This window comes from Corvus brachyrhynchos, unplaced genomic scaffold (genome assembly GCF_000691975.1).
Source record: "Corvus brachyrhynchos isolate BGI_N302 unplaced genomic scaffold, ASM69197v1 scaffold101, whole genome shotgun sequence".
NCBI classification, from domain to species: domain Eukaryota; kingdom Metazoa; phylum Chordata; class Aves; order Passeriformes; family Corvidae; genus Corvus; species Corvus brachyrhynchos.
The window spans coordinates 21,887,623-21,913,161 of NW_008237239.1; the positions used below are offsets into that span (position 1 = coordinate 21,887,623).

The following is a 25,539-nucleotide window of genomic DNA, read 5'->3' on the forward strand; positions in this document are numbered from 1 at the left end:
CCACCCTGGGGTGAGGAATCCTGTCCCCCTGGCCTGGTCAGCTGTCTCCATGCTGAAGTGAGGCACCAAGGCATAGCACTGTGAAGCACTGGTATTACACTGACACGTAGAGAGCACATTACCCAGTCAAATGTGTTGTTTCCAAGCAGCATGTTTATAATTAAGTGATAATTGTACTTTCTGCAGAGTTTAAGATAAATAAACAGCATGTGAATCAATAATTTATTGATCTGTGCAGCTTACCTGTGAACGTGCTACTGACATTTCAATTACAGTTAGGATTGTAGTTTACCCTTCCAAAAGGATGGGAGGGTGCTGTCTGAGCAGAGAGCTGTTATCCCAGCCTTAGACACCTCTACACAACCCACCAACCCTTCCAGATGCAACACTCTAGCCTGACTTTTCTCAGCAGAGTGCTTGTGTGTGGTCCTAGCAACAGGGAGGGGTGGGATGCTATCAAATAACCTAAGAGTGGCACAAGAACATCTCTGTAATCATGGAAACGCTGATGCAATTCCAGAAGGAAAACTAACATCTATTTATTTACAAAACACTGTTGCAGTCTGTATCATTCCTTCCCTTAGGAAAGATATGTTAGATTATCCCCACAGGCAGCAAGTGGTCCTTGCATCCCCAAAGCTGCATGCAGGATCCAAAAGTTCAAGCCATTCCCTGGCACTTTGCCTTTGCAGTAACCAAGGACCCTTTCGGTGTTCAATACTGCCCTGTTCCATGGATTCATCTAACCATCCTCTTCCCAGTCAGACTCATGGAAGCAGAAGAAAGAGGAGGAAGGTGGATGTGTGATTGCTGCAGGAGAATTCAACAGAAGCAGCCAGCCAGCATCTAGGGACATGCTCAGAGCTTACTCCAGGAAATAAGAACTCTTTCATCCATGACTTACGTAGAATTATGCACTGGGTAAAATGCATACACGTAGACAAGAAGTGATACCTGAGCCTAGAGAGGCTGCATTAATTTTCCCTGGACTGGATTTCTATGCAGATGGAAATAATGCTTATAATGAACTGATTTGGAAATATCTGTTTTGTTAAAATGGGTGCGAGGCAGAGGTTCTTATAAAAAGATTGATTCTCTCTTGACATTAAAGCTTTAAGACCCTACTCATCACTCCAGGGCCCCTTCCACTCCCCATGGCCCCACGGATTCCAGATCCTGATTATATGTTTCCAGCCATTCTTGTAGCGGATCTGTAAAGAGGAAAGAAAAGCAAATTTAGTCACAGCTTTTCGCAATTGTGATATTCAGTGAAGAGACAGGTAATAAAATGGATCTTCCTCTACACCTTAGAGACCAGGTTTGACATCTGATCTCATTTTCCCAGCAGTGAAAAATCAGTGCCTTCTGCTACATTGCAAAGGAATGATGTGTGAGAGAAAACTGCACCCATTTTGCTTTCCTGAGGATAGTGAATAGCTGACACAGAGAGAAGCAGCAGCATTCCTGTCACACTGCATGAATTCAACAGCCTTGGGAAATTCCAGTGCCTAATTCTGCACATCTGATGCTGTGAGTCAGCAAAGGCAGAGACTTTGAGGAACGAGGTCACCAGACTGCCTGGAGTGAAAGCCAACAGTCAGCACAGAGAGCTGATGATGAACAGAATCTGTGGGTCTGTATCTACAGCACTGTGGTTTGCAACAGCTGGGGTTTCTGGTGCTTTCCTCCTTTTGCTGCCACTGATTTAAGTCAGAGGCAATTACCTTTTACCAGTGAATGGTGGAAGTCGAAAGGAGAAGCAAACCTGTTTTCTGGCTCTCCTTATGCATGCAGGCAGTGTTGGAAAGAGTACTGTGGCAGTCTCTTCCCAGGCAAAGGCCCAGCCTTCAATCATTTCCCCTCAGGACAACCCCTTGGATGCCTTGGCACTGCTTAAAGTGGGGTGAAGACTGTTTCTGTCCTCTATGCACACACCAGGAGCAGCAGGAGGCTGGAACAGCCCGCTTCTCCTCCAACAGAATTGCAGACCCTTCTGCCCCTTCCCTGCAAAGAGAGAGCTGGGGCCTTCTCTGGAGCCTGGCAACCCCCATCTGTCCATTCTGCAGCCCCTTGGCTACAAGCAAGTGTTCTCCAAGAAGCAGCATGCTGACTGTGATGATGGCACCAAGCATGCCATGGCACGAGGGGACATGAACCAAAGCCAAGCTCACACAGAAAACCAACGAAGAGAGAGGGATAAGGGAGAAAACAGCTTAGGGAAAGCAACATCCCCTTTCCAAAGTACTTTAGGTTCAAAGAGTCAAATGTGTTGTAGCTATCTTGCTTGACAGCATAGCTATTGTTTGGTTTCCTTCCTCACTGTTAACTCTCCCTGTGTGCACTACAGCTTACTGGGCTAAGCCATGTTCTGACTTCTGGCTGTAAAAAATCCTTAATTTCTTTTGATCCATGTGATAAATTGGTTCTCAGATCATCAATATTAATATCCAGCCAGGAGCAGTTCTGCATGAGTACAGCAGCTTTAAAAGATGGAGAAACGCTGCTCTTGAACCAGCGATTTACTTTTCACACAGTGATTTTTGGCAGCTTGTGATTGAGCTGAACAAATGTAGATTTGCATCATATGACAAATCCCACAATTTCAGCCAGTTCCTCTACTCCCATGTGAAACAGAAAAGCACATTTTTTTAAGAGTCAGCATGGAATAAAAATCTCCAGAAATGTTGTATTTGCTGCTGAAGTGTCCCAAAACAGAAGTAAATTCAAGTTGCATTTTCCATTAGAAAACATTATGGATTCAGATATTCTCCCTCTTGTTGTTCCAAACTCCTTCCATCTCTTGGAATTTGAATCATGTGCTCTCCCCTCCTAAGTGTGAAGCTCATTCAAATGACTCTGACTGGAACAGCAGTGCAACTGCCCCATAGTGGATCATCAGTGCAAGATCCCCAGGCAGGAACACGTCCCCGATCTTACCTTCACAGCTCCGGTGATGGTGTAGGCATGACCCTGTACAATCCCATTCCTCAGCTCTATGTTCCTGCTTGCCTACAGAAGGAAGAAAGCAGAGCTTTCAGCTCTCTGCCACACTGTAAAGACATAGCCACCAGCTCCCAGAACTGCCATTTGCCACAGCACTAAACAAAGCCTCGGGTTTGACCACATACTACACAGGAATGTGACTGTTGTTCCCACTGCAGCCATAAGCAAGCCAGGAAATTTAACAAAGCTACAGATCAACAATTCTTTGCAAGTTCTTCCACAGTCCAGAGCTGCTGCAACTGCTGAATGGCCTGGACTGGGTGACTTGCAGTCAGACTGGGGAATGCAGAACTTCCCTGCCCCTCATAGCCCAGTGTCAGCCACCTGAGCTGAGGGAATAGTCCTTGGCTTGTTTGCAGCAGCCAAGCTTCATGTCCTGAGGAAGCAGGCACCACAGGAGCAGTGTCACACACCTTGCAGTCACATGTCACATGCCATAAGGGAAGCCTTGGAGACGTTTTACCAAAGGTACTTGCTGAGTACCACAAAGCCTTTTGCAACTTCCCAGCATTAATACCAGTAGCTTGCAAGCCATCGTGAGAAAATTGCATCCTCTTACAGAAGAGAGGTGTGTTTTGGCCCTGCCAGAGTTGATCAAAAAGCTACAAGGCCAAAATCAGGCCTGCTGCAAGAGGACACCACTCTACTGCAGTGGAATTAGCCAGGACAGAAGCCACAGCCCCCCTCTCTGACAGACCGATCCAGCTACACCTGCCCAAATGCCTTTACATTCCTTACCAAATAACCTTATTTACTTTCTGCTGCCAAGATCCCTTCGGGCATCCATAAACTATAAAACTGCAACTATTTTACAGAGTGATTATGGACTTCCTTTTCCACTCCAAAGAGCAACCTTTGTGCAAACACAGTAAACCAAGACAGGCACAGGGCATGTGACTGGCCCTGTGACTCACCTGGCCTGTGGTGCTGCACCCCATCAGGCACCGAGATTTGTCAGCTGCTTTCAGGATCTCCTCCAGATCAGGAGGTGGATCCTTCAATGAAAACTGTACTTGAACTCCACCTGTGAGGTCTACTAAAGCATCTGAAAGGAAGCCTCCATTCAAGTTCTGGTAGGAGCCCCGCAACCTATGGAAAAATTAAAAAAGATTAAAAAAAAAAAAAGAGAGAGAGTGAAGTTAATTAGTCCTTACATTGTGTTTTCATAAACAATGCACAGTGCTTGCTTTAAAAATGAACATGTGCATCAAGGTGGTGAGCACAGGGGATCCCGGGGTGTGCAGACATTATGGGCAGGTAATGAAAGGAAACATGATCGAAATATTTGGCCAGGCACAAGACATGCCTTGTGGAAGGAATGAGACAAAGGGGGAGCTTTTTCTGTGTATTCATCCCCATCTGAGGCAGCTGTCCAGAGCCATTTACAGACAGTGGAAAACATTAAGGTGCATCTCCTGCCAGCACAGGCATTTTAGGGAAGTGAGCGGCATCTCATCTTGAAACACTCAGTTTCCTTTTTCTGAACAGGAAGGGAGTCAAAGGTGACTAGTTCAAATGGATGTTTCATATCAAAGGGAGCTGAACTGTTAGTTTCTACATCATACCTATACATGACTCTTCACAAAAATGGCCAGTATTCCTTTTGCAAATGAGAAAAAGGAGAAGAGAGGTGAAAGTATTTTACCCATGCTTCCAGGGCAAGGCAGAAACGAGTTCTCAGCACTGTTCCCAGTTCACTCTGCTAGAGCGCAGTAATAGGCTAATAATTTAATATTGCCAACACAGTCCTTGTTGTTTTTATCATGTGGTTTTTATTGAGACAGCAAATAAGCTGGAACATTCTGTACTTAGAGCAGGTAGAGCATGCTGTTAAACCCCACCATACACACTGTATTTAATGAATGTAATCAAATGAAGTCTGCAGCTAATTGTATTTTGAAGAGTTGTCCTTGTCCTACACTGATGAAAAGAATTTGTCTTGGGCACTGGGGAATAACTTCTCAAATGGGAATCTCATAAACAGCATTGCTTGCAACTTTAATTTAATAGAGGTTTGGTATGCATTGTAATTAAAATCTTATGCAGGAAATTGATACTGAATCCTGAGTCAACTTTTCTGAGATATCTCAGGGCAAAATGCATCTTATTCCTGAGTCGCTCTCATGCTGCTTTAACATTTGCTTATTCCTGACCAAATATGCCAAAATTATTATCTCTTTTCTTCATCTTCTCCTCACTGCATTGCAAATGCTACACCAGCTTCAGGTACCAAATTCCAGCCCTTCATACCACCCCTAACACAGGACTTTTTCTTCAGCATTTTTAATAATGGGAAATGGGCAAATGCTAAGGGAGCACAGTGTGATCCCTTCTCTCCCCAGAGGATTTTTTAAAATTATCATCTCTTTATTAGGCATTATTTACCCTGCATACTCTGGGGACCTCAGCTGAGAGTCAGAGCTCTCTGGAAAGTGAGAGCTGATCAGAGAGTCCTAGGCGTGCATGTGTTGTGCCTGGGCATGTTCTTCAGTCATGCTTCCTCTCATTGCCTGCCCCAAATATCCACATGATCTCTGCTTAGTGACTGTAAACACAGGTAATCCATACTTAAGACTCTGCAGTTTTAAACAGAGGACAGCATGGAAAACAGGGGCAAAGAAGTTTGCCTAAAATCAGGAGGAGATTCCAGGCCCTTGTGTGTCACCAACCATTGCCCTGTTCAGTTTGCTTCTCAGGCATTAACACCCCAGAGCTGATTTAGGACCGGGTACTTTTAGGTCTAATGCACGACCAGCATCTCCAGGTTATGTTGGCCCTAAGTTTGCTGCAGCCATGGTTCCCTGCATGAGCACAGCACCACACAGGCAGCTGTCAGCCTGAACTCCTCCCTGTGTGCTTTGCACAAGGCAGAGGGTGAAACCACCCACAGAAAGCATTCAGCACTGGGTGGAAGAACAGACCAGGTATATTTACTTGGCATATGCTTTTTCCAGCAAGGATGGCCAGAATTCATTTGAAGTTCGGGGGTGTACAAACAGGTATCTTCCATTTAGGAGTGGCAGTCGGTCATCTATCACTACATCCACCCATTCTCCGTATTGCCAGAACTGGAAAGAGATAAAATAAAAAAAAGTATGTATTTTTATAAAAGAGAGAGAGAGAAAAGAAAATAACAAGCCTCCTTTAAGCACTAATGCCCATGCCATGCAAAAGAGTCCTGAACTAGCACAGGAATTAACCTAAAGCGTGGATATGTGCAAGTTCTCTCCTGAACTGCCTCGGGTTAATGGCGCACATTGTTAAACAAGCTACCAAGAGGCTGGATTTCCCAGTGGCAGGGCAAGTCCTTGGGGAGTATATCTAGTCCTGCAGTCAGTGGGAGGAGAGATTCAACATGGGGAATATGCTAATATTCTTGGGCAATAGCAAGATTTCAAGGAGATAAAGAATGATTATGCAGGTGGATTCCATGAGCCTCACTCCTCAGCCGCACTTGGGTTTTCCCCCACGGCACAGCTTTTGCCCAGAGAGCCTCTGTCAGGATCCAGCCTCTAAATTTTCTTTCCTCTGTGTTTCAATTAAGACTCTGACATGCTGTCATGGACGGAGACAGTGTAGTGACTAAAGACTGTTTTGAGGTGTTATCCATCTCCTTGATGGATGAGAAGGACACAGGCAGTCTCTCCAGCATGTGGACAGAGCAGGTGTTTCTCCAGCTGATCCAGCTGATGAAACTTTTCAAGGGAAAAGACAGGAATAGAGATCTGTGGGGATGAACTAAAGGAGTCATTTCCAGAGTCATTAGCAGATTAATGTAGCTTAGCACGATTCGAAATCATAAGAGGCCAAGCTCTTATTTGCAGTAATGCTAAGGACTCCAGTGGAAGTATGACAGCAATAGATTTAGTCTAGCACGATTTTATTTCAACAGCTTCGGTCAATGCAAAACCCCAAAATGAGCTGTTCCACTAGAAAAGCACAAGACCAGATCTGCCCAGCAGCAAAGCAGCTTAACAGACTGCTCAGCTGAAAGAGGTCTGATCCTACTTAGGTTCTGCCTCACCCAGGCCTCTCCCTTCCTGCATGAGTGGTGGCAGGAGGTGGCAGGGTTGGAACCTCTAACTTGAGCTCCAGGAGCATTTTGAGGCTTCTGCCTGATTTTGGCAGGAGGGGGTTGAGGAAAAGCCTTCCACTGGCTGTCCTCTGCCCGAAGGAGAGACAGGCAAAAGGACTGCCCAAAAGGAGCAGTCCTTTCAGTCACCTAAGGAGCCCTTCTGTCACCAGCCAACACCTAGGAGCAAGACTGTATGGAGAAAAGGTGTGACATCCAGCCACACCTCCCCATGGTGCTTCATGTGCAAACACAACATACAGAACTTGCAGTAGGGATTCATGCAGTCCAAACCCACTGAGAGACATTTTTCCAAAAGTCAGGTTCCTTGGCCATGTTTGGTATGGAGCTCAAGCCTGGAGGCCATCCGAATGCAGCACTGTATTGTTCTTCAGCAGGTTAAAGGGAGCTGCTTTGTCCTGACTGTCACAGACTTTCAGATGGTGGTCTCATCTGAGCTCACAAGGATGGGAAAAGCCACAATGGGAATGAGAAACCTCATGGAAAGCCCTAGAGTGCTCTGGAAGTTGCAAGAGTGGTACAGGAGAAGTCATTCTCCTGCCTTCAAAGAAGGTCCAAGCCTTCACTTTTTGGCTTGAGTCTGGCTTAATGAAATTTCTTTATACCCTTTTATGGGATTTAAGTACTGCAGCTGTGAACATGGTAGTAAATAAAACCAAGAATTGCTGTTTAGGCAGGATGCAAAGAGGGAAGTTCTTCGCTTCCACATTTATGATAAGCCTTTTAAATCAGGACTTTATTGTCCTGGGCTTAAGAGGAGGGAAAAAAAATGGACAGTTCCAAGATGACAACAACACATCTAGGGTTCTGATGCTCAAAGGGGGAATGTTGTGTGGTTATTTTGCCTCCTTTTTTCCTTCCTGGACTGGGATCTTAGAAAAATCCAGTTCTGAAATCGAGTAAGGGGAAAATCACATGTCTATCAACTATCAACTAACACCAACCTTTCTTATGCTGTTAAAAAGCATGTTTTGGATGTTTCCTGAAACTGAGTTCTTGACCACTTATAGTCTTTCAAGATTTCATCTGTTTCTCCCTGAGAGCAGGGATATTAACACTCAGGGAAGATCCCTCCAGTTGTGAGTTGATGCACTGTGCAATAACCCCCTATAGTCCCTGGAGAATATTTCTGTTTTTTTCCCAAGGTGAGCTGCTGCTCCTCACCGTCACAAGGAGTGACACACTCTGCCTCATGGGCACCACAGTTTCTGTGGCAGAGAAAGTGATTCCTATACAAACACGGGACTAACTTAATCCCTGGGGAAATAGCATCACTGTAATTATTCCCTAGATAAAAACACAACCCATCTTAACTACAGCTGATGAAGTGCTTAACACCCTTGACTCTTGCAGCTGAACAGCTTGTGCTGTAGAGGAAGACTGGAGCAGCCCTTTGTATTCCTGAGAGGCAACGTGCTCCAGTTCCAAAAAGGTGGAAAAAAATTATAAGATAAAATTTTTATATTAGCATATGATATGCCTTGTTTGCAATTCTTCACTGAACTGAGGACGGGTGGCTTAGCCTGTGGATGGCAGTAAAATATCTTTGATGGAATAATTGAAAGGCATTGCAGAGAAGCATTTCCATTCAGAGAAGCTTTCTCAGGGGTTTATTGCTCAAGGAAAGCCAGAAACAGTTGCACTGATTTGCAGATGAGATGACAGGGAAAACATTTTCAAATACTGTAAGGTATTTATATTGCTTAAGATTTAAGGATTGCGCCTAACTAATCTTTTCAAAGCTCCCATGAAAGACAATCTAGCTTGCATCCTTTAAATGTGTTTTAAGCAGACTGGGGTGTCTTCAGCTGGTTTATCTCATACAGTGTGGCTCTGTATGCTGGAAATGGGCCAAGATAGAAACATCTGGTATTCCGAGGAGCAGAGGAACAGAGCAAAATTTAGACTGTCCACAAGATAATCCTCCTGGTGCTGCTCCACAAGAGCCTAGGAGGTCAAAGAAGTCTCACTGCCAGAGCTCTTTGTTTGGTGCTGAACTGCATGAAACAAAAGAGATTTGTGAAATAAGAGGGATGAGCAATGGCTGAGTTTATACTGTGATTCTCTCCACATCCAGTTTAGCTTCTGGAGTTTAATGGTGCTGCAAGCTCTTCTAATCCCACCAGATATTTGTTTGACTCAGATACAAGCAAGCAGAGCCTGCCAGTTGCTACCCGAGTCACCCTCCTGGGAGATTCAGACAATTTTAGGACTTGGTAGAAAGTGAGATTTACTAAAAAGCCTTGTTCCTCTCTCTGAAGCAAATCTCTTTTCAAAATATCAAAAGCCCGTTCCTCTGATCTGTCTCCAAGGATTTGTAATTTCCAGCCATTTCAACAAGCTAAAAGGGCAACGTGAAGTAGGGAAACAGAAAACAAGCCCAAATAGATAGTGCAGGTGAGATGACAGCCATAACAGACTGCCCAAATCAAAGCAGCCACCAGAATGCCATCTAAAACATATATGTACACAAATCTATCTGAACAGCTGGTACCACTGCCTTTGCAGTCATAACTTTCTGAAAAGGGCATCAAATTCCCTGAAGTGCAATTGCACCCCCTGGAGCACAAAGAATCATTAAAAAAATTCGTGATTTTCTGCAAAATTCCAAACTGGGAGTCAGCATTGAAGAACTAAAGCTTTCAAGGATGTTGAGATGTGGGGCCGCAGCTTGAACCCCTATGCAATCCAACCAGCCAAGCTCAAGAGGTGCCAATACCACAGGGAATACATACCCGGAAATGAAAAATCCCAGCATAATCGTCCTGGAATCCTTGGTCCTTCGGTAAAACATTTTCCAAAAATTGTTTCCGCAGTGTCAAGGAGCCCAGGGCAGCCAGCATCCAGCAGTCACCTCAGGGGAGGGAAGAATCCAGTGCAGCTACTCACTGCTGTTCATCATAGCTAACTCTTTTCAAAGAGAGTGGGCTACAGCCTCTAGGACATTCAAGAAACACTTTGCCAAAAGCAACCAACATTCTTCTGTCACCTTTTCCTCCTCCAAAATGCTGAAGTGTTCACTAGCAAAGTCCACTGGGAACCCTACTGTCACCCAGCCATCCTTTTCTACTTTCAGGCTGCTCCCACCTTTTGCAGTCATGTTGAGACTTGCAATCCAAAACGATCTTTAGGAAACCTTCAAACTTCTCAGTGGAGTGGGAAATGGGAAGGCATTTCTTTCTACATGGGAGCAGAGCTGCTCCCAAAAACAAACATGGTCCAGGAGTACAAGATGGAAACGACACAGCACGCAGATACGTACTCTGCTAGTGGGTATGTATCAGAGGAGTTGAATGGAAATATCCACAGGAAAGAAAACGCTGACAGTCAAATGCAGACATTAGGACAGAAAGAAAATTCTGTCCTGCACCTGTTGGAGCTGTGCCTACTTACCTACGTACACTTAGCTGTGCTGGACCCGTGCACTTGAAGCATCTGCCTGCTCTCAGCTGGACCTCTGTTTCTATGCTTGGCCTTACACAGCCAGAAGGCAGATGCCAGACAAAAGTAACAAAGATTTGAGCTGCTGCATTTGGGAATCCTGTTAAATATCTGCAATAAGTTGTGTGTGGACTTATGCCAGTCTAGATTGACCCACACTGATTGTTTACTGCAGCTACCATGGTCCACATCTTCCCACCGAGCACTCAGAACACGGCAAAGCAGTCACGGGTTATTGCTTTGTGCACATCTCTTCCAAAACATAAATATAACCTTACCTATATCTCCTTGTATGATATCAAATCTGCTAACTCCATCCATGATCAAATGAGGGTTTCTCTGAAGTTCCTGGAGGAAAGAAAATACAAAGAACAGTGTGAGCACCCAGCCTTTGCCAGCAGCATGCTCCTGCCCCTTGAAGACCTTGCCTACCTTTTCCACATCTGAAAACTGTTTTTTCTTGAGCCCTGGTGTTTTGCTGCCTGCCACCAACAAAACCAGAGGAGATACTCAGGCATCTCTTCTTTAATCTGCCCAGATATTCCCAGGGGTGGATTCCTAGGGCTGGGTGCTCCCTGAGTTTTCATTTGGGTTTTTCTAATGCTACTGACACCTTTCAGAGAGGGGTCTGAGCCTGCAAGTGAAATCACGCAGTTTCCTGGGGCACAGCAGGGCAGAGACACACACAGGTCTCCAAGCAAAGTGGAACAGGGTCCATCCTTCAGCTCAGCAGTGGGTCTGGGAGCATTTTACACTCTGAGTCTTTTGTGTTTCTATTCAGGTCTAATACAGGTCAGCCTGGGCTGCTTTTTTCACTCTGGTGAGGAAGATGCGGAAAGAGAGCTTAATCTCTGTCTGCAAAATCCCATAGGCCTGGCTGACATTTTTCATTCAGGGAGAATTTTCCTTGAGAGTCTTGCTTGGGCAGTGAAGGGGGAAGCACTTCAGAGCTTGGCTTTGCACACAGATACGTGAACCATTCTCCCAGCTGTGTCTGCTATTGGCCTGGGATATCTCAGTGCTCAGGAAGGAACGGCCTCAGCATCCCCCATGAGAACCCCTTGGTACATTCCAGTGGGGTAAGGCTCTGTTTTGAAAGAGCAATCAGCCTGAAACAGGCAAGTCATCACACACGTAAGAAAACAAAGAGATGAAAGGAGGAAAAAAACCATCCTGGTAAGAAAAATAATACAGCAGCCCTTCCTTGAACAGGCCCTGGCATTCCTTCTCCCTAGCTGATCTGACATGCTGCACAAAAATGAGACCAGCTCACAATGTGACTCATGACTTGCATGGTTGCATGAGTTCAGCATTAGTAAGTGCTGTCAGCTTTCTGAAATGGCTTCACAGTGATCAAACCCCTCTAAAAAGTTTCCCTGTCAGGAAAAGATGCAATGCAACGTCACTGCTCCAAGCTGGTGGGCGGATCATGATTCCATAGCACTGCTGATGTGGGGGAAAACAACCTAGGCAGGCAAATTCCTTGAGAGATGCCTTCCTACAGCCATCCCCACCTATCCCAGGACTTTGGGGATTTGCAGCAAGAGATTACCCATGGCTTGGGAGCAGGCCTAAGATGTGTGGCCACAAGCAGCAGTGCTTGCTCATAGTATAGGGAAACAGCAGCATTGAGCCCTTCTCCTTTCCACTCTACATCCATCCCAGCTTTACCTTCCCCCTATCCTCTATTTCCCAAAGCAGTTTGTGCCCCTCACCAGGGTGAACTCAAAACTTTCCACAAGCAGGAAAGATTAAACTGCATGACAAAGTTCTGAACTTGCCTGTGCCTTTGTGTGTGTCTGACTTGCCAGTAGTCATCCCAGAAAACCAACAGCATAAAGGAATGGGTATTTTTGTTTCCCCCATCATTTCTGAGGGCTTTGAAGTCTTAGTTGCCAGAAGCAGAGTGGCTAGGCTACAGTGCACAGACGCCATGGGGGTATGCACCATCCAGAAGCATGAGCCTGTAATTAATGGGAAGGCAGCTGTGTCTTTATGGGATCCCCAAGAAAAGGGCTGATGCTGTGCTCTGTGCCAGAATGCTAAAGCTCATAAGTGCTCTGTGGATCCTGCTAGCCTGTTGTGGAGAGCGGCTGAAAAGTCAGCCCATTAGATGCCTCACCAAACATTCTGTTGCCCACCAAGGTGTCCGACTCCCCAGTGAGCAAACAGGGATGAGCTGAGTCATTAAGCAGGTTCCTTGCTGAGAGAAACTGGTAATTTAGTCTACAACCAGAAAAGACATAATCTGAAGTCAGCCCCAGCCAACACGCCTGGACTGTGCACACAAACACCTCTGTGGCTGTCAGAGGGAGCACTCCAACACTGTATTCCCAGCACCCACAGCACACCAAGCTCTGCTTCCAGGAGTGTGCACTCCCCACGGGCTCCGGGGCAATAACTAGGACACAATACAGAGTTTCCACTAGCCAGGGGAAGGGGCAGCTCAGCAGCTGCCTGAACCCACAGAGGGCTCCTGAAATAGCACAGAGAGGACATAATTGTGATGGGTAAAGTGCTTTGGAAATCTGGACCTTTTCACCCGGGAGGAAAGGACGTCTCCAATTAGCTCCTCTTCCTTCAAAGGCAAGAATACAGCAGTCATACAACACCACATTGTCCATTATTGAAAAGCACAGCTAAACACATAGTTACCACTGCACAAAATGTGCAAGCCTCACTATTTCCTACTGCTCGAGTTGCATGACAAAGAGAGAAACCACAGCTTTAACTCTAAGTCTGTCCAGACTCAGCGCCCTGTTTCACTGAGAAATGATGAGGCTTTGTGGCATTATTCCTGAGACTTTTCAGTTTTAGCTGCAGGGGGAAAGAAGAGGGAGCTCAGGGAGGCACGTGGTCTCTTCTCAGAGTATCTACGAGCCCAGCAGTAAAGGCAACCATATGGGCTGCAAGTCAAGCACTCTGCCTGAACTCATCCCCTCAGGACAAAGCTCTCATCACTCGCTTTCCCTGGCCCACTGAAGACTTCATTATGTATTCAAAAGGAAAGAAAAGTTCAAGTTCAAACCAGTTCATCCTCTAGAGCATGGTCTTACCACAGAAGTACTGTTCATCTAAAGGGCAAGATGGAGAATTAATCTGAGAGGTGGAAGGAAAGTGTCCTGTACATGCATTTATCTCTAAATCTCTTTTTATAATTGCTTGACATTTTTAGGGAAGAACAAGTCCCCAGAAGGAGCTGGAGGTGGGTAGTGTAGAAGTAGACCACATGCAGACATGCAAAGGACGCAGTCAAACAGTTTTGTGAAAAACTGGAAGCCTGAGATGGGATTTCCCAGGCAGTGGAAGACAGTCTGGCTGCAGGCTGCTGTGGTTGGGTGCTGGCCACTTTCCCACACATTTCCCCACCTGACTCTGAGTGCTGGCCACTGAGGGTTAAGAAGCTGGAGATGACTGATAGCAGAGCCACCTCCTGGTCAGTTCACCTTAACCCTAAAGTAAAATCCCAGCCTTGCTTCTGTTCCTACCACAGGTCCACATCTTTCCCTTCAGCTACACTTGTGTTGCTCCCCTGTGCTACAGCTCCACCATCCTTACACATCCTGCCATCATGAGTCATGGTGCTCCCTGTTCAACACACACAAATTATGACTAATAAAAAGGCTGCTACTGATTGAAAGGCAAACCATTCTCAGCTGGACAAATGTTAATTCAGCAGCACTGCTGTGCCTGTAATAGTGTTGCTCTGGATTAAGAAGCAAACACGGTACTACAGTTCCCTGGGCTGAAGGCACTGCCCAGCAGTGCTGAGGAGGGGTCAGTCACACCACTGTCATACATCCCATAACCACAGGGAACCTCCAGACAAATAAAACAGTTGGAATAATGAGGGAGAGCAGAACGAAGGACAAAGTTGGTGGAGGGTCTGGAGCACAAGTCTTAGGAGAAATGGATGAGGGAGCTGGGTTTTTTTAGCCTGAAGAAAATGAGGCTCAGGGGGGTGACTCTTTACATCTGCCTGAAAGGAGGTGGTAGCCAGGTAGGAGTCAGTCTCTTCTCCCAGGTAACAAGTGACAGAACAAGAGGAAATGGCCTCAGGTTGTGCCAGGGCAGGTTTATGTTGGATATTAGGAAAAATTCATTCACTGAAAGCATTGCCAAGCATTGGAACAGGCTGCCCACGGAGGTGGCAGAGTCTCCCCCCTGGAGGTATTTAAAAGACACATAGATGTGGCACTTGGGGACATGGCGGCTTGGCAGTGCTGGGTTAATGGTTGGACTCAATGATCTTAAAGGTCTTTTCCAAACCACACAATATAAGATGTGGTCATGGTTTAGCATAGTTTGGGTTTTTAGTTAAGGCTCCATCAGTCACGGGAGTGATTCTTTGCAAAGCGGTGCTTACAGCTTCCTCCAGACCCAATAGAACCAATCCCCTGGCTAGTTTGAATATTGGCAACTTTTTAAAGCCACTTAAGAAGCTTGACACACCTCTGTGATCCACATTTAAGAACAAATAAACCCTGGGAAACCTCTCTTGCTTCCGGCCTTTGGACAGGTCACTTGGGGGGCTCATGCAGCGCAGCGGGGCCGGGCTGGGCCCTGCTCAGCTCGGGTCCACACCAAAGATCTGACTTGCAATGACTTGTCTCTGACAGAGTGGAGAGGGAGAGGATAACTGAGCAAGCCAAAATTAGTAGGAAAAATCAGACTGCTCTCAAGGGGTTTGCTCACACTGACAGAACTCAATTCCCTGTTTTACAGCAGAATAGCTCAATTCCTAATTGCCTGATTTCAATACAAATACACTGGTTGCTTATAAAAGCCATGCTCTGTTCCAGTTCTCTTTTGCATGGAAGAATGACTTCACCAGACTCCACACGGGTGGGGGAGCCCACAAATGTGAAAGCTAAGTCCTGCTGGAGGATGGACTGATGGCAACAACCAGACAAAACCAGAAATCAGATCGGATTTTACCTGAAACCTGTTTGCTTTGTGTGGCTCAGTGCTAAAAAATAAACAGTCATTGCAAACAAAGGAGGCAAAGGAGGTAAACAAGGGAGGTAGTCCTGTGCACCCGAAGCCTTGGAGAGGCAATTTCCCTAGAGGTGTTGGAACCTCCCCCTTGGACCACACAGTACAAGCTGAAAGTGCCATGGAGTTACCAACTACCCTCCGGCCACCACAGCCATATAATCCTGCCTGAGAAACAGGGAAGCAGGGCAGTCAGGAGACCATCACAGCAGCGCTGCTGTCCAATCCACCCAGGATGCATGAATTACCCCTCACAATCAGCCCTTCCCAAAGATCAATGCAGTCGGGAAGTACTACACAAATAAACCTTTTCTGTCTTCCAGGAAGAGGGATGTAATAGCTGGTGATACACTGCAGCTTCCCTGGCCCACAGGGATGAATTCCAAGTCGAGGTCAGGTGCAATCAGCTGAGTAGGCAAGGGCTGAGACAACGGCAGCCTGGGGATGCTGCTCCCATTCAATTACACTGATTGCACACGCACACTTGGAGAGAACAAGGCGAATTGATTTTGATTTTCATCACGAAGAAACACTGAACAGGATCCAAGAGCCTCCTGGCCCCTGGGAAAGACTGAAGCTGCGAACTCCACCATGAACAGCTGGTGAGCAGCTTTGGCTCATGCCAGGAAATGTCCCCAAAGTGACAGATCTGCAGGACACCACTATCCCTCGCTGCCACACATTTCCCGTAACTTTCCTCATTAAAGCAGCTCATGTGACAACCTGTACTTATTTTTCCTCTTCTTTTTGTTTTTGGTAGGTTTTTCTTCATTTTTCCCCTCTTCTATTAAGAGATAAGATTTTAGGTTAACTTCAAATTGTTGTCTAAATTCTTGCCTGAATGAAATCTGGGGTTTTTCTCCCCTCCAGCTACAGACAGGCCAAGGCTGATGCAGTAGGAAATCCAGCTCAGCTTATCTGTCTAGAAGGATGCTAACTTCAAAATTAATTTTTTTTAGGGGTCCATTTTTGTTAAGTCAGTTGCTGGATTCAAAATTCCATAATGCTGATGCTAATTCTTGGAAATTTCTGGGAAATAAATAACAGGCCAAGGAACAAATAATGACCAAAAGCTGCAAGGAATCACAATAGGCACTCTGCTCCTGAAAGATGGTTACATTTTCTTTGGGAAGGGACAGAGGAAGGGGATTAAAAACATGAGCAAGCCCTTTTGCAAATGACTGACTCAAATGATAGATCACTTTTCCCAGCAAACAAGCACTGGCTCAATGTGTAAAATTTTCTCCGATGTTTTTTTAGGTGCTAAGTGCAGTAGCACAGGGCTCTGCTATGAGAACAAGGTGTATCCCTTGCCTGAGATCACAGTGCCTCTTTCTGCACCTTCCATCCAAGGAATTCTTTTAGACACTTTCTCATCAGCTAACCCCAAGGAGTCAACGCCCTGATGCTCTGAACAGACTGATGATGCAGACAAAGCCCATGTCGGCTCTTTCAGACAGTCCTTTCACCACACACCCCACTACAAGTCACTCGGGGATTCCTCTCATGCTGATCCTCAAACTGCCATTGGCCACCTTGCAGCTTTTCCATCTCTCCCAGCTGCTCACACACATAACTGTCTATGTTAATCAGAGGACAGACCTTCTTATGCCAGCTCTTGCTCAGCATCCCCTCATCCCATAAGGGAGCTACAGGGTCCCCAAGAGACCAAGGGTGAGCAGGGCAGGAGCAGTAGTCTGCAACCTTGAAGACCTTTCAGAAAAGTCTTCAGCAACTTCACCCTGTGCCCTTTTTAGCCTTTTTTTAAATCATAAGCACTGAAGAGCACGGACTATCCTTCACATTTATAATGGGCACCATACTGAGCACAGTGGTGGGCTATCCCTGGAGCAGGGCCAAGGCACTGCTGCACAGATGGTAATCTCTCTCCCCTCACACATCTCATGTCTGAAAATATAACCAATGTTAGCAGAAGTAAAGCGTTCCACATTTAGCATCACCACAATTCACATCGTCTGGACCATCCTCCTTCAATTTCTTTTTGCATCTGCACAGTATTATGCACTATGATCAGAACAGAGAGAAATCTTTAGCCTGAACATTAACTGAATAAAAATGCATATTCCACAAGAGTTAATCATTTCATGGCTTCCTCAGTTCCAATCAATAGCTCGTGTGAAGGAAAAGCAGCAAACGATGAAAAAGAATTGTTCTGAACGTTTTAAAGGAGCATCTCAGTTTTTAAAATCTGACATAATTCTTCGCAGAGAATTTCCCTTTGACTGATCTTTAGAAAAGCATAGCAATAGAAAATACTTTATTCAGTCTAAAGTAGAATTTCTCTTCCATTTCTCAAAACTGTTGGTGAGCCAAAGGAATAGTTAATTGTGAGGTCCTGCTGTATTTGGTACCTTCAGCCCCGCCTCTAGTAATGCCTGAGGTACCACATACAAAATCTCTGTCACAGACTGCACATTTCACAGGGCGTACACTGAGGCCCTGGGGATGCAAACACAGCCTGAAGCAGCCCCCATCTGATGGGAAACTGCAACTACTGCAGAGTCGGGAAAAGAAACATCTCAAATGTTGTCTTGGTGCTCCTGAGCCACCTTCCCTCCCTTTTCAGGCACATCCCTATTAAACAAGACCAGTTTACAAGTCAAAAAGTTGTTTCTCACTGTCACTGCTGACTGTTACTGTCTGAAATCAAGCTGTTTTCTCTCTGCTTCATACACTACCCCCCGATATGAAGACTCCAAACTCTGAGCATAATTGGCAATTCTCTTGACAATGTACAAGGTAAAATAGAAGCAGCATGTTGCCCAACTGCTCGGTTGGATCTGGAACAAAGACAGCAGTTATAATTGCTATCTACCACTTAAATAAGCAGATGCTGCATGACAGCAAATGGAGGCTAAGAGATTATTAGGACCAAGATGCCAGTCACAGGTACATTTCCAGACAAATTTATTTTAATGTCAGAGGGAGCTAATGGTGGAGGCTGAGAAAAATGCAGACATAGGTTAAATTGGCCATGCTTTGTCAGCAGGGTACCACTGCACTGAGTCTCTGGGAGATGTATTCAGGTAGGAAAAAGTCTCTCTTGAGGAAATTATGGGTATCTCTTGGCTGAGTTGTTTAGGTAGCTTAAACACCTGGGATCGCATATCCTTACAGTTGGCAGTGCAATGGCCTAAGAACAAAGATTGTACAAACATTTCTGCATGGGTGAAAGGTGCCCAGCTGAAAAACTTCAGGTTGGGGGCACCGCTGCTCTTGATACCTCCCTCTTCCTCCTGAGGGACCAACTCGCAGGCGCAACTGGACACAGCACTGGCCTTTCGGGACTTACGAAATTCACAAAACACAGCTTCCTGACCCTTTGCTCTCAACCTCTGCAGCTCTATAAATGAAAAGAAACCACTGTGATTTAGCAACTTCTTCTACCCCTGCTTCATTCTGTCAGGAAAGCGAGGCCACACTTTGATGTCACCATGACACAGCATGGCTGTTGTGGTGATGTTTGGGAATTTCTGGTTGGTCTCCTCAGGCAGTTGATGCCACTGCCCTTCATCTTGCATCTTGTCTGGCAGGGTGAATCCTTCATGGTTGGGAAACAGCTACAGGTGAAAATTTAGGTCAAACTGAGGAAAAAAAAAAAAAAATGGGGCATTCTTCAGCACTGGAATCCGGAGTTTCTGTTCCAGATGACCCAGATGAGTCAGCAGTCTCAACTTTTGTCCCTTGTCATGGAAGAGCAGCTGGTGATGCTGCTTTAGCCTCTATAAAACAGCAAAAGGCTTTTCAATGCTCACGTCATGAACCCTGGACCATAAGCATATGGTTTAATTTATTGAAGGAGAGCTCTGGCATAGCTAAGGATTTTGATCCTGCTCCTTCCTGAAAAAGAAACTCTGGAAAATTGTTGGCTGCTGTAAAAAAATTCTTCAGAAGGGAAATGCTGGGATGGAGAGGACATATGCAAATTTTTGAAACCAATTCCATAAAAACTTTTATTCATAAGCTTAGTATTCATGGATTCAGCAAAATAGAAGGGAATTCTCCAGTATCTGCCTCACCTGACAAACTTCAAGCACTAGCAGCAGCAGACTCTGCTTTTGGCAAGGTACATCAGTCCCTTTGCACATGAAAAAACTCTCAGGATATTAGAGTAGGATAGATGTTCATACCACAGCGCGGTGCCTCAAAATCAGTGGTATTTGGGTTTCTAAGTCACTTTGTATGCTTTTGAAGTCCTACACCCTTCTTCTGCAAAAGCACTGGGGTGTTAGTATTTAACAGAACTGTATAATAACATTTTGTTCCAGTTTATTCATCTTTAAAATGCCCCTGGAGAGTCCTTTCTAATATGTGCTTGTCTTTTGTGAGTCTAATGCTTAGTTACCGTATTTTTTCTTTTAGACTGGAAATAGTGGCAACTAACTCCTCTCCTTTGCATTTTTTAGTCACTTTCTTACTACAACCCCCATTTCAAGAGAGATTGTTCCCACCTGCTCTGAACCCATAAGCAGAGTGCTGGTGTAAAAAACACAGCACCAGCTGCACTCTCACCAGACACAGACTTGAAGGAGAACTGCCCAAGGAGAAGCACAGACATGCAGCCTGTGCTAGGAGCAGCTTCTGCAGAAGAGAATGATCCCTTCATGGCACCTTCACAGAGGACACCCAAATATCTGCACCCAGCATCTCCACACCCACCACGCCTTGTGCTGTGCTTCCTTCCCACCTTTCCACACAGGCATCCACATTTAGCAGCTCTGCAGGCTGTTCTGCTTCCCTTCTGGGATCCATGTGTTTCAACATCCATGCTGGCCACAGCCTTGCTGCTGCTGTGCCAAGGCCATCACGCTGCCAAGCTCCAGCATACCCTCACTGCCCTAATGCATCTGCCATCCAAATAAATCTTTTCCAGTTGTTTTGTGCTGTTTCTTCACAGTCTCACAGTCACTGTCTCCACACCCTGAGGCATTGCCTCCAGGGAGATGAGCTGGTTTGTCCCGGCCCAGGGAAGCCAAAGGCCCCAGGCACTAGCAGTGTGCTCAGCAAAACCCAGAAAAAGGGCAGCACGTGGCTAATCCAGGAGCTGCACCAGCAGCAAATGGTACACAGCAGTGCTATACAGAGCAGTTGGACCATGGGAAGATTTCCTAAATTAGGTCCTAGGATAAAAGAGCTGAGCATGTGATTCCACCTCCCATTCTAAACTTCCATATGCCAGATGATAACTGCCTATTAAATTGCAACTGGGAATCAGCACACAAACGTACTTCATCTCCTGCCTTGTCCCAGTTACTTCAAAATAGGTACTGCTGAGTCAGTCGCTTGGATTACAGAAATCGGAGATCTTCAATAGAATTTAACAACTTTTCAGGTTTGCACAAAGTCCTCTAGAAGCAGATCAAAGTGGGAACAGTAGTTCTAGTCAGGTTCACAGGTGGAAGCAAGCTTCCTACAAAAACGTACCTGGTGAAATCATTAACGTTGCAGAGGTTTTCTTCTCTCCCCACATGCCACAGCAAGGATCCCTCCTTGCAAGTGTGCTTGCAGTGTTCCCCTTGAGGTCTACTTTCCTACTTAACACGGGCCTCCCACCCCAGAGTGAAGGCTTTTAGCCACTGGCCATCACTGCTCCCATTCAGCAGCAGTGCTACGAAAAACCCCAGCTGGTGGAACTCACAGTTGGCCTCTTCCATTGTATTTGCCAGAGCTTCTCCTCTGGGAGCAGGTTGGGACCAATGGAGCTGATGTGAGCGGGGAAGGTGGCATCCTCAAAGAGCAGCCCTTGGCTCAGGCACAAGGCTTTCAGGTCTTTGAAGTCCTGGCTGTTAAACTTCTTCAGGTTCTGGAGGCTTCCTGTTGCTCCTGTGGCTTGCCAGCCCTGCACCGGAGCAGAGCTGGGGGCGAGCATCGTGCCCCTTTCCTGTGAGGGGGAGACAGGGACTGCCATTAGTTTCCTGATAGAAAGTGGTGCATTAGGAGCATGTGGGATAACACCTCCCCCTCCCACCAGCAGGATTGTGGAGCAGCAGCTTGCAGAACTGAGGGCAGCCACAGTGACAAAATCCTTATTAGCTGGAAATGCATGGGGGAAGAGAAGTTGTCAAATCCCAACTGGTTTATCTTAAACCACTGCTGTCAGTGCTACAAATTCAATTTGGAGTCTTCCCTGAGGACAGAGAGCAAAGCTGCTAGTGAGCTGCTGTGTGAGCACTGAGGTACAGCTGCAATAGAAGCGAGCACAGGGCATGGAACAGGAGCTGCAGACACAGGGGAGTGTGAGTGTGAGCAGGGACGATGCCCAGAGGTACCCAGGACTCTTCTGGCCAGGTATCACAGCTGTGCCCAGGGCACAGGACTTCAAATTGTTGTTTAAACTGGGCAGTCATTGCATGGCATCTACAGGTATTCCAGTCTGAAGCATGGTCAAACCCCTCTCTGTTAATGTGTGTTGGAATGAAAGCTTCTCTGGACTCAGGCCCAGAGGGAAGCCAAAGCACAGGGGTTGAATTAAAACCTTTGAATAAACTGAGATACATGAAGTCACACCAAAGTGAAATAGAAATACAGATTTTTTAACTTTTAGTAGAAATAAATACTAAGTGCCTCAAAAAGTGCCTGAAACATTGAAGATCTGCAGCAGAGACCTTAAACACAGTTCTTACTGCAGCAGTGTTGCCTTTTCACAGAATTTCTTTACTTTAGACAAAATATAGCTAGAACTGTACTGTTCACATTTTTTAGATAGAGTGTTCACATGAACAATAAGAGCTGATAGAAACTGTATATGCAAATCTGTGTAATACCTGTGTAACACTTGTGTAAGGCTTAGGACTGTTAGAATTGGACCAGGATAGGTTAAGAAAAGGAAAACTAGAATCGTGTGTTAATCTTATTGGTCAATTAACAAATGTAATCCACACTTCTGTAAGAAAAGAAGATAGAGTATATAGAATTAGAAGAAGCAGCTGTTTTCTGCCTGCTGTTTGCTGTTGCTGCTTGGCTTTATCATGTAACCCCTTTGAACTCTGCCTTCAAGAAAGCTATGAGACTATGAAATGAAGAACTTAGCAGAACAGCAGCCTCCTCTGCTCTCTTACCCTGGTCTGAGAAGGAAGGGTATCCCATCAAAAGCTCAACAAATGTGTCTAAAGGAAAGGGGCACTTTAATTAAGAAAAATGAACATTTTATCTATACAGTGAAACCCTGGACTGAACAGACCTGCTAATACACCTGCTGGCACAGCTTGGATGGATGCAGGAGCCAAAATCTCCTGTTGAGGGCTTTGTCCCTTATAGGCATCAAAAAGCACAGCAGGATTCCTGCCATCAAAGATCTGCTTTTGTTCCAAAGGAAGGTAGTTCATCTTCCATGGAGACACCAGATTGTGGGATGGGAGAGCTTTTAGAACAGGAGTGGGAGAAGGGCACAAGAAAGAGGAAAAGCTGCACTTTTGGAGGGGTCGGTGGCACTGGCTCTTAAAGAAAGCAATTTGTTCTGTCCAAGCAGAGCACAAGTTTTCAGGTGCGCTCCCCAGAGCCACATGGATGTACAGAGAGACACACACCTGTGCACCACCTCCTGGGGATCTCCTTTCAGCTGAAAGGTTCTCTTGTGGGTTTCAGGGTTCAGAGAAGCAGCAGGAAGGTTGTGCAGCCCGCTCTGCCTCCTGGTTCCTTCAGCTCCTATTGTCACACAAAATTACATGTTGCTGGACAAAAACATGACTCAGGCTCCACACCAGTTTTCACCCTTCGTTACCACTTGCCCTCACAAAACCAAAATACTAACTATCCTGAGCCATATTTCCCATTTTGCCTCTTTTCTTATGAAAAGAGAAGCCCATGGTGAAGCCCTGTATTAGTTGAATTTTAAAGGCATGAATCCCTGTGGTCCTCCTCTGGCATCTTGCATTATGGATGCCACCACACCTGATCCAGGGATTCCTGCCCCTAGCTCCTGGCTTCCACTTAACATGTACCTTCTCATAAATTAGCACTGGAAAATCCACCACATGCCCTGGGCAAGCCTCACCTACAGTTAATTAACTTTGCTGTGCTAACTTCTAACCTGAAGTCACCCAGTTTCACTTTCCAGCAACCGGATGCCATAGCTCTTTTGGTTGGTTGGTGTTGTTTGCTTTGATTTTTTTCTTTTTTGTTTAATTTTTTAGTAGATGAAAGGGCTCTTTTCTACCAAACAAACTTATCTGTAGATCTGAGATGTCCCTGGTGCTGCACAAATAGAGCAGATGGCTCCAGTAAGAGCAAAGCCACAGGTTTGTACTGTGAATTCTTCCCACATGTCAAAAATACAGCTCAGCCACAGTGAAGGTGTGACACAGCCCCCCACTCCCCCTCCCTACACCCTTTTTACTTAGTCTCATCACCTTTCACTTAGCCTCCTGGCATGGTAACAACAGCCTAAACAAATACGTGGTTTTGCATCTCATTGTTTTAATTAAAAGCCCCACAAAAAAATCCGAAACCACCCTCGGCCAACAACGAGAGAGAGCATTCCCCTTGGGTTTGCATTTTTTAATACAATGGAAATAAATCTCATGTAATGTACCATAACACGACAAGGGAATGGCTTCCTAACAAATACTCATTTGAAACTGTGCCCAGGCTCCATGCATGCTAAGATCTATTTCTTGAAACAGTGTTCCAGCAAAACTGATTACTAATTCCAAAACTCAAATTAAAATTAACAGAGCTTGAAGGCTGGGTCTGACACGCATTCCCTCTCTTCTGACAGAGAACAAGAGTTTTTAGCATGTGTGTGTGTGTGTGTTTAATTACGTTGTTTAACATACTGGGATTAAATTAGCAACCAGACTGAGGAAAATAATACAGTTAACTACTTTTCCCTTGCAGGAATATCTTCATCAGCACAGACACATGAGTTCTATACCCACCCATGCCCCTGTGCAGGCAGTCCCTGGGGTCAGGACCTGGCTAGCAGTGTCCTGAATCCTGGCCACAGCTCTTCCCCGTGGCTCTCATGGGTCCGTCAGCAACAGCAAAGATCACAAAAGCTGTTAAAGCTGAATATTGCCTTGCTTCCTTGGTGAGCTTCTCACTGTTACTTACCCCAAGAGTCAGAAAGACTTTCAAGGGACAGAGTTATAATGGAATGGATATCGGAGATGTTGCCCTTGGACTGCTCCCTGCCACAAGATGCAAGGAGAGAGGGAGGGATTTCAAACACTCACAAAAGCTGGTTCACACATATTGTCAAACTCCAAAGAAAAGCAAAGAGACTGCCACTCAACTAAGGAAAGGAATGATTATTCAGAAGGGGTAAACATTCAGGAGGGGCTAAACAAACATTTACTTAGTCCTGGGATCTCCTTCAACACACTTACTTATCTGAAATGGAGAAGGGAATCACACCCAACTTGGCATCTGCTGCTCTTTTTTGGTTCCTCTTCCTTCTCGGCAGAGGGACATCCTTGCTGTCTGTCCCTGAGAAAGGGACAAACAGCAAAGAAGGAGGGAGAGAAGGTAAGCAGTGGAAAAGCTACAGAGAGAAGGATAAAAAGAGATCAAGTGATACAGTTGGAAGGGATGGGAAGGAAAGCAGAGTCTCTGAGCACAGCAGGGCAAAAAGGTTGGTGACTCCTGCAGAAATTAATGGGGGAACCCCAAGCAACCACCATTCTCTGCACTGAACAGCTTAAAAGGCAGCACTGAAGGTGTGCCCTGTCTCCCTCCAGCTCTCATTCAGGAAAGATGTCAAACCACTACTATAATCAGGTACTCAATGGTGGCAAATCCTACTGACAGCTAATTACACGTCACATAAAGATTTATGTCACAGTACAGACATCATTTCCTTCAATGGCTTTGGTATTTTTCACTGAGTAGAAAGTAGAAATAGGCAATTAGAAACCATGTGTACTTCATAGCTGAACCTTCTCCTCTCCACTGATTTTCTCAAAATATTTCCATTCCATGTTGGCTTAGCTGAGTTTCTGTACTTTAAAAAGATCAACTCATTTTCTCAAACACAACAAAGAGTACCA

General features: G+C 45.6%; 1 protein-coding gene across 3 annotated transcripts in view; it reads right to left on the reverse strand.

Moving 5' to 3' along the window:
• Positions 1-25,539, reverse strand: part of LOC103612848 (calpain-13) — a 50,077-nt gene that overhangs the window by 23,600 nt on the left and 938 nt on the right. The window contains exons 2-10 of one of the 3 annotated variants that reach the window (XM_017730137.1): positions 24,880-24,979; positions 23,080-23,197; positions 21,192-21,434; positions 10,816-10,885; positions 9,832-9,950; positions 5,938-6,071; positions 3,918-4,092; positions 2,938-3,009; positions 1,126-1,211 (exon numbers count right to left, since the gene is read on the reverse strand). In XM_017730137.1, the coding sequence (XP_017585626.1) occupies positions 1,126-1,211; positions 2,938-3,009; positions 3,918-4,092; positions 5,938-6,071; positions 9,832-9,950; positions 10,816-10,885; positions 21,192-21,422 (887 nt within the window). In that variant the 5' untranslated portion in view covers positions 21,423-21,434; positions 23,080-23,197; positions 24,880-24,979. The remainder of the gene's footprint in view (positions 1-1,125; positions 1,212-2,937; positions 3,010-3,917; positions 4,093-5,937; positions 6,072-9,831; positions 9,951-10,815; positions 10,886-21,191; positions 21,435-23,079; positions 23,198-24,879; positions 24,980-25,539) is intronic. The other 2 variants (XM_017730138.1, XM_017730139.1) reach the window with 2 other exon arrangements.